Source organism: Scleropages formosus, chromosome 18 (genome assembly GCF_900964775.1).
Source record: "Scleropages formosus chromosome 18, fSclFor1.1, whole genome shotgun sequence".
In the NCBI taxonomy this organism is placed as follows: Eukaryota; Metazoa; Chordata; class Actinopteri; order Osteoglossiformes; family Osteoglossidae; genus Scleropages; species Scleropages formosus.
In genome coordinates this window covers 20,882,264-20,891,795 of record NC_041823.1, presented here as the reverse complement: position 1 = coordinate 20,891,795, position 9,532 = coordinate 20,882,264, and the positions used below count along the sequence as shown (strand labels likewise).

Here is a 9,532-nt window from a genome sequence, read left to right as displayed (position 1 = left end):
TGTATAACTGAACATTGTAATTAATCTGAACTGTATTAAATAAGACAGGGGGCGCGGTGGTGCAGTGGGTTGGACCGCAGTCCTGCTGTCCGGTGGGTCTGGGGTTCGAGTCCCGCTTGGGGTGCCTTGCGGCGGACTGGCGTCCCGTCCTGGGTGTGTCCCCTCCCCCTCTGGCCTTCCGCCCTGTGTTGCCGGGTAGGCTCCGGTCCCCCGTGACCCCCTATGGGACAAGCGGTTCTGGAAGTGTGTGTGTGTGTGTGTGTGTGTGTATTAAATAAAACCAGTATAAATCATTTAAACTGCCTATGGCTGAAGTTATTTCAAAACTATTACACTTTTGCTTAGTATTTAAATATAAATACGTATAAGGAAAAATTTATGTGATGTGTTCATATTTATTTTTTGTCTGACCTGCCCACACAACGATGAAAATGATTAAAACAACAGACCTTTAAAGCTTATTCCACATTGTAAAGAAATGTAAACCCCTTCTGTCAACAGCGTGACCTTTTGCTTTGAATTTTTTTTTTTTTTAAGTAAAAGATGCGGCTGTTAGTAGATGAGCGAAGTATAAGTCAGACTGTTTCCCTTATTGACCTCTGTATGTGCCATCTAACAGAACAGAATGCACATGACATACTATTAATAGGTAATTACAACTTTCATGTTATTACATCTATGGTCCAGTATCTGAACCCTATTGATTTATGGAAATCCAGATGACAAAGAACGTCCACATAATACTGAAGATTTTATAATCATTCGTGGGAGGGTCTGACGGGGACGGCTGGTACTGTAGTGGCTAGAGCTATTACCTTTGGGCCCAAAGGTCACAAGTTTGATTCCCACCTCCAGGTATAGTACCTTGAGCAAGGTACTTACCCTAAGTTGCTTCAGTAAAATTACCCAGCTGTATAAATGGATCATTCAGTGTATGTTGCTGTGGAGAAAAGCATCATGCAATATAAGATTAGTTTAACATAGAAATCTAAACTGTGTTAAACTAATCTTATATTACATTTATGTGATGCAATAAATCAATGTGCTTATTTAAAAGCTGAGTTCAAGAACCAGGATACGCAGGATTTCTCCAGATCCGGGACAGAGAGCAACTCTTCTGTTCAGCTTAAGGATATTGCATGAGAAAAGAAAAAACACTCATATCAAAGAATTCTGATTAAGAAAAAGAACATAAAGCCCTATGCATGGTTTGTCATTCCTGCTCCCACCTCCAGCTGTTGTACCCTTGAGCAAATAACTCAGAATTGCTCTAGCAATAAATTACCCAGCTGTATAACTAGGTAAAAACTGTAGGTAGCTTAACATTGTAGGTCACTTTGGAGAAAACACACACACACACTGAAACCACTTGTCCCAAGCAGGATCATGGCGAGCCAGACCCTAACCTGGCAACACAGGGTGCAAGGCTGGAGGGGGAGGGGACACACCCAGGACGGGACGCCAGTCCATCACAAGGCGCCCCAAGCGGGACTCAAACCCCAGACCCACCAGAGAGCAGGACCCACTCAAACCCGCTGCGCCACCACATCTCCCCTACTTTGGGGAAAAGTGTCAACTGAATGAATAAATATAAATGTAGTATAGAGGTATCGGAGGGCGCAGTGGGTTGAACCAGGTCCTGCTCTCTAGTGGGTCTGGGGTTCGAGTCCTGCTTGCGGTGGACTGGCGTCCTGTCCTGGGTGTGTCCCCTCCAGCCTTTTGCCCTGTGTTGCCAGGTTAGGCTCTGGCTCCTCGTGACCCCATATGGGACAAGCGGTTCAGACAATTTGTGTGTATAGAGGTATCTGTTCCTGGATTACACATCTGCATAAATGTAACGGAAACATAATCATTAATACTGTTATTTTAAGCTTTATGAAGAAGGTCTCCCTTGTAAAAAAAAAACAAAAAACTCCATACATGCTTTATTAATAACCCAAGGGCCCACCCTTAATAGGAAGTGAGCCCCTCAGGGAGTGACTGTGTGCACATTCTCAGAAAGGGCAGTTCAGTGGCCCGTTGACCTGCATCTCATATCTTCGCACTGCACAAAGAAACTATTCATATTCATATGGCGGAATGTAACTGTACTTTTGAATCATGCGTCTGCATCCACGTCTCTTTCTCTCTGTGCATTTAATGCACACATTGTATTTTTATTGTATTTTCTCCAAAGCGAGATGTACGTCGCTTTGGAGAAAAGCATCTGTAACATGAATAAATGTAAATGTAAATATATCCAAGAACTAAATGGACAGAGATTCAACCCCACAACTGAACCAAGAGTCCAGGAGCTGTGAGGGCCCATAGCTTCCTATAGTGGCCCAGATCAATTGATGACTCTGGTTACAACCTAGAAAGCCATCAACGGATCTGCTCCCTGATGTCTACAAGACCTGATCGTTTGTTGCACCCCAATCAGACTGCTGCTCCTCCACCTCTGCCCGCTTGGTGGTTCCATTAAAGGTCCAAAATCAAAAGCACAGAGGTTTTCAATTCTGTCTCCTCTTTCACTCAGAACTGCTGAATCCCTTTCTGAATTTAAGAAGGATCTCCAGACCCACCACTTTTGGACTCACTTCTGCCCAGATTTCCTATGTGCTTAATAAACATGTACTATTTCACACGCGAGAGGGGCACGGTGGAGCTGTGGGTTGAGCCGGGTCCTACTCTCCAGTGGGTCTGGGGTTCAAGTCCTGCTTGGGATGCCTTGTGATAGACTGGCGTCCCATTCTGGGTGTGTCCCCTCCCCTTCCATCCTTGCACCCTGTGTTGCCGGGTAAGGCTCCGGCTCACCATGGCTCCAGTTGGGACAAGCGGTTTTAGCCAATGTGTGTGTGTGTGTGTGTGTGTGTATTTCATATGTGTCATAATTTTAAAAAACCTGTATACAGTTCCTAACAGTGAGCTACACTGGTAATACCGTGTTATGTGACAAAATGACTGTATTCTAGAATCGCACTTCTGCATCCAAATCTCCCCTTATGTTCATGTAACACAGTTTTTTATTGTTCTCTGTGATGTTCACTGCTTTGGCGAAAAGCATCTGCTAAATGAATAAATGTAAATGGAAGTATTACACACTGATTTTCTGTGGTTAGCAAGACACCTGCGGAGACTGTGCTGTCACCAGGATGAGAGTCCAGTTTGGTCAGTGGCACTAGAACTCCCAAAAGTAAATGTAAATGTGGTGGAATGACCTCCCCCCCAAATCAGAATTGCTCTACATTTAGGGAGGGTCTCAAAACTCATCCCTTCCCCCTGCTCTCATAAGTGCTTGATAAGCATGTAACTGTTTATGTTTAATAATCTGTAAATAACAATTTGTACAATAATTAATTTGAAGAGAATAATGGGACCAGCTGGTAGTTTAGTAGCTACAGATACTGCCTTTGGATCCGGCCTTCCTCCGCGGACGCCTGGTACCCGAAAAGCATCCGCTAAATGAATATTTACATATTTTGCAGATGCTTTTCTCCAAAACAACTTCCAATGAACTCTATGTAGTGTCATCAGCCCACACACCTTATTCACCAAGGTGACTTACACTGCTAGATACACTACTTACACTGGGTCACTCATCCATACATCAGTGGAACACACTCTCTCTGTCACTCACACACTGTGGGGGAACCTGAACAGCATGTCTTTCGAGTGTGAGAGGAAACCAGAGCACCCAAAGACTTACACTGCTAGAAACACTGCTTACACTGGGTCACTCATCCATACATCAGTAGAACACACACACTCTTTCTGTCACTCACACACAATGAGGGAACCTGAACAGCATGTCTTTGGAGTGTGGGAGGAAACCAGAACACCTGGAGGAAACTCACACAGGGAGAACATGCAAACTCCACACAGACTGAGCGGGGATCGAAACCATGTCCTCTCACACCACCAGCAGCACTACTCACTGTGCCACCGTGCCACCCAAAAAATAATGTATAAACCGTATGCCGCTACTCATGTGATGTATACTGCTTCATATAGCAAACTGTGACAAAGTAACGGTAATTTATAATCACGCGTCTGCACCCAGCTCTGTTCTTCTGTTTATGTAATGTACTCATTCATTGTACTTTTCTCTGAGATGTACGTCGCATCGATTAGAGAAGAGTCTGCTAAATGAATAAATGTAAACAAATGAATAAATAAATATAAATGAATAAATGTGAATGGAGCAGTGCCACCCGCTGCGCCACCGTGCCACAGGTCTCCGCAATTCCCAGCTTTCATGAGGCGCTGCTCTCTGCGTCGTTTCGCGTAGCTCAAGTGATCGTGGCCCTGGAGAAATGCGCGTTTCATCTTTCCAAGTTGAACGGAAAGAAAAAGAGGCTGTGGCGTAAGACTAACTGCAGGGGGCGCAAACGGGGCTCTTTCAGAACTGCTCTGGGAGGAGAGTGAATAGGAGGACAGGTTCTGCAGCTCTTCAGTACCACATAGTTGCCATCGCAGCTTTGTTTCGATGACCAGGCTCACTTCCAATTTTATTAGCAAAAAACTTAACTGCAGTATAAAGCTGGTGTCTCCAACACCACCACACTGAGCGCCGGGGTCCCCCAGGGCTGTGTACTCGGTCCACTGCTGTTCCCTCTGCTCAACTCACGACTGTGCAGCAATGCACAGCTCGAACCACATCATCAAGTCCGCCAACGACACGACCGTGGTGGCCTCATCAGCAAGAACGACGAGTCGGCACACGGACGACTAACGGACCGGTGCGGAGCCAACAACCTGTCCCAGAACGTGGACGAAACAAAAGGGCTGGTTGTTGACCTCAGGAGAGCACGGAGAGTCCACCCTCCGCTGAATATCGACGGCTCCTCCGTGGCGTTCCACAAGAGCACCGAATTCCTTGGTGTTCATCTGGTGGAGAACCTCACCTGATCCCTCAACACCACCCCCACAGTCAAAAAAGCCCAGCAGCATCTTTACTTTCTCCAAAGGCTGAGAAAAGCCCATCTCCCACCGCCCATCCTCACCACATTATTCTATAGAAGGTTCATCGAGAGCATCCTGTGCAGCTGCATCACTGCCTGGTATGGAAATTTCAGCGTTTCGCACCGCAGGACCTCGCAGCGGATAGTGGGGACAGCTGAGCAGATCATCGAGGTCTCTCTTCCCTCCATCATGGACATTTACACCGCACACCAGCATTGCGAGCGACCCCACGCACCCCCACACAAACTCTTCACCTTCCCGCCCTCTGGTAAAACGTACCGAAGCATTCGGGCCCCACCGTGTGACAGTTTCTTCCCCCAAACCATCGGATTCCTCAACACCCGGGGACCGAACTTGCGTACCGGTCGGTGCCGAACTGCCCATTATCGCCCCTCTCGTCCCGCCCTAGTAATCGTTGAAATGTCTAGCGCTGTTGCATGAATTTTCCACATGTGCACTTTATGTAGACTGTGTCGGTATCTCAGCATTGTTTTATGTAGCACCGCGGTCCCGGAGGAACGTTGTTTCGTTTCACTGTGTCCCGTACCAGCTGTGCATGGTTGAAATGACAATAAAGCCTCTCTTGACGCTCTTGACTTGACCAAAGTCACCGATCGATTGTGTGGCACAACCAGATCCGTCCGATGGCGTCGTTTATTCGGCAAGACGCAATTTAAATCGTCTCCACTAGGCAGTGATGCGATATGAATAAATCGATGAAGGTGAATTAAATGCACAAATTAAAACCAAAAAAAAAAAAAAAAAAAGAAAAAATCTGCTATCGGGGTTTTTCCCTCAGAAGAAATGTTTCGTTAGCCGCCGTGCTTATGTTTCATCACCAGCGCCATTCATTTTTCCTGGATTTTAAGCAGAAAGAGAATTACGGAGAGTCGAGCAGTGCGGTTATGTATGAATTTATAAAGAACAAAGCGAGAGCTCTGATTCAGAGAAGGATGTGATGACTGCACATGAGTGCACATTATGTAAATTTCTGATCTTTCTGATGCCTGCTTTTACTGCACACGCTCGATAAAAAACAGAACCGAAGTTCCTCGCTCAAAAGCTTGGATGTTATCCTTCACGGTAAACTGTGGCCCTAACCATTTTTTATTTTTTTGAAAAAAATCCCAGCTCCGTTCTTGTCTATTTTATTTCAAGTTTCGTTCCTAATTCTTCACTGCTGTTTCTTTCTCTCGCCTTTCCTCACCGTCGCCACCTTAGTATGCCTACCCGCTTCTTTCCGCCTTCTTAAAAGCAAAGCGGACAAACTGGTTCGCTTGTGCGTAACGCGGAAACGCGGCAGAGGGCCGAGCCAGGCTGCGCTCGCCCCCGGGGCGGCCCGGGACAGAAGCGTTGAAGGGGCCTGAAACCGAGGCGCTGGATCTGCTGTGCCTTCACCCCCCCTCCCCCAACCCCCTCGACAGCAAAGCGGCGAGAGTCCCGCGGCCCCGCTGGGCGGTCCACTGTCTCAAGGGCATGAGAAATTGCGAGAAATTGCCGCAGAAGAGCGGAGAGCTTGTGCAGAGGGAAGGTCTTGCGAGAGCAGGCGAGTGTGAAGCACTGGGTGGAGGGGGTGGGGAGCGCAGGGCTGAGCGTGTCGAGAGAACAGAGGTGGTTATCTCTCTCTCTCTCTCTCTTTCGCTCTGTCGGCCTCTCGCTCTCTACCTCTGCATCGTGTCTTCTCGCTCATTCAGCGGTGGAAAAAGCAGATCAACAGGTCGTTTCGTCTAGGACGGTCCCGCACTTCGCAGGTTGTCGTTTGCTTTTTTTCTATCATTCAGGGGACTTGACCGGCTCGTTCATTTTCGTCCGCGATGACACGTTCGTCTAGATCTCGACGAACCTCCCCGGCAGAAGCCGCTCTTCATCGCCACGCCGCCGCAAACGTCTTTTTCTTATTAGCTTTCTCTGCCTTTCAACGCAATGTGTTCTCTCCACTGTTTTCAGGCAGGAAGTCCATCCTCCCTCACGCGTTTTCCTTTACGTTTTTGACAGGCACGAGAGGTGCGTTGGGACTGAACACCGGGACGCCGAAGAAGCTCTGCGAGCGCGAGACGTTCTGTTCTTTGCATGGATTTCGTAGGACTTACTGACAGTCCCAAAGCAAGAGTGGCGAGAGTTCAAGGGTCACCTCCGCACGTGCACACGCAGACAGGAGCACACGTAGGCGCACGCTCGTAGACGCGGACTGAAGCGCCGGCAGCCTTCGCACGCAGGGCACGCGCCTAAGTGGATCCGCACACTCAGAGGCAGACGTGACCCATGGCAGCAGCGGACGGCCGCGGGGGAGCGGGACAAAGCCCCAGGCGCACCCTGGCCAAGCTGAGCCTACAGGTGAGCTCCCAGCCCATGACTGCTGCCGACCACCGGCTGCTGGACAAAGTCCTAAAGAAGCTGGCCAAGCTGCAAAGCCTGTGCACCAACCCGCGACTGGCCCTGAAGAACAGTCCGCCCTACCTGCCCGACCTGGTGTCCCAGACTGCTGCCCTGCTTACCAAGGTGTGGGGACCCTACAGGGAGGTCAAGGCCAACGGCACTGGGGGCTACATCCCACGAGGCGACGAGGGGGAGTACCTCAAGGTCCACGCCAAACACCTTCTGAACAAGTCGGACAGAGCCATTCTCCTCTTTAAAGAAGGCAGGGAGAAGATGTTTCAGGAGACATCCACTTACAGGTGAGATCCCAGCAGCACCTCCACGCTGCTCAAGTGCTCTTTCGGACGTGCTTCGCCCACATCTCGAGCCGGTACCGCCGTAAATGAGCTCTGCGTACGGTGCGGCAGCGCGATGCCGAAAGGAAGAAGGCCTTCTTTTCGTTTCGGGATCGTCTTCGTCGGCACGATCGGTGATAGCTCGCTTCTGGGGGATATTCAAAATACTCCTTTTTCCATTTAAAAAAAAAAATAAATAAAATCCGTTTCACAACAGCGAGCACAGACCGGGCAGCAGGCCTGCAAATACTTGTTAACCAGAGGTCACGGTCTAATAACCAAAAGACATCTGCCGCTACCCACATGGATGTAAATGAAGGCTATTATCATAACACCCAGTATAATCTGTGAGCAAATGAGAAGACAAAGCACTTATTTCACTGCTATTTCGTATCCCATTTACTGCTGTATTCGACATAAAAACGTATTCCTGTCAAAGTTAATGCGACTGCTTAGAACTGTATAGAAACACAAAACGCATATGTGTAAAAGTCACCGATATATCTGAACCCTTGGTAAATGTACAGTAGTGTAGGAATAGTAGATAACGAAACGTGATCAGAGCAGAGACCCCAGGTAGGGCTCTACAGGATGGGTCTCACGATGCTCTCGCCATCGAGTTTCATGCAGTTCCAGCGCTCAGATGAGCTACCTTGGAGTATGTAAGACATTATCGGCACCCTCTTGATGTTTATTTTATGCCGCCCTGCATCGGATAAAGAGGACATAGTCTTGATGAAGCCAAAGGCTGTCAGCCCGAGTATCCCGGGCAGTTTTTTTTCCTGTAAAATGTCCCGACAAAACAACGATAAAGCAACAACGAGAGCGACAATGATGTCATCGTACGGAAGGGTGTGGGAAAGTCCACCTTCTGGGATTGAAGGATGTACCAGAGTGAGGACCATGTGTTGAAAAACCGCTGATCTAGAGGCATCCACCTCAACTGGGCATCTTTCTGGCACCCATGTATTCCGTGTCACTGCGAATCCATCCTCCATCCCCTCCTCGTGCTTCACTTTTCTGGTGCAGTTTACCTTTTTGTTACCTTATTACCAACATAATGTTCTAGCAAGTCCCGCGATCAGTTCTTTCAACTATTTCGAAAAGGGACCTTTTCGAAATATTAACCGTTACAGCTGCGTACGCCCTTACGTTACTATGTACTTAAAGATATTTAGCAAATGGTTCAGATCCGATTTGAGCATTTAGGAAATTGTGTGTAATTCATTATATTTTATTTGTGTTTCATATTCTCGATGTTATCGGGCAATTCGGCGTTGTTCGAACATCACAGGAACGTAAACTCCGCACAGCCACATTAATGAACTATTAAGCATACAATTCTTGAGCCCCGGCATATGCAGGCACAAACTGTGACGGCTGTAATAGCAAGGCAAAAACCATAAATGCTGATAAAGCCTGTTATTAAATAGCAGACCTGAAAACTGCCGAGTTCTTGAATTTGCAAATAACGTTCAACAATTCCATGAAGTTAGATGATACAGATAAGTTCGGAAAAAAAAAAAAAAAAGATTGTGACATCAGAGAAAAGCTAGAACTTTTTTTCCTTGTACAGGCTTAATTTTTTTTTTAAGTTTTCAGAAGTTGTCCAGCTTAATTGTTTGGCCCTAGTAAGGAAATAAATATCCCCTCATCAAAAAAATGTTTGCTTGACAATGGGTAGGGTTTGTACGCTTGATGAAATAATACAGCTCACAAGTTCTAAGACCCCATTTCTGGAATGCTGAAATTTTACATGTCTGCTTCAGGAGGTTGTAGAAAAAAACTTCTATGATTTTGGCTTTTCAATCTGGCTCGATGGCTCACAACACTGGGATTTAACACGTGACAGTGATTCCCTGAAGATGCTTTTGAAA

General features: G+C 47.3%; 1 protein-coding gene across 4 annotated transcripts in view; it reads left to right on the top strand.

Annotated features, from left to right (window-relative positions):
- Positions 1-9,532, top strand: part of cblc (Cbl proto-oncogene C, E3 ubiquitin protein ligase) — a 33,783-nt gene that overhangs the window by 14,651 nt on the left and 9,600 nt on the right. For 2 of the 4 annotated variants that reach the window (XM_018732247.2, XM_018732244.2), the window contains exons 1-2: positions 6,598-6,695; positions 6,940-7,619. In XM_018732247.2, coding sequence (XP_018587763.1) covers positions 7,207-7,619 — 413 coding nt within the window. In that variant the 5' untranslated portion in view covers positions 6,598-6,695; positions 6,940-7,206. Of the gene's footprint in view, positions 1-6,479; positions 6,556-6,597; positions 6,696-6,939; positions 7,620-9,532 lie in introns of those variants that run through there. The other 2 variants (XM_018732245.2, XM_018732246.2) reach the window with 2 other exon arrangements.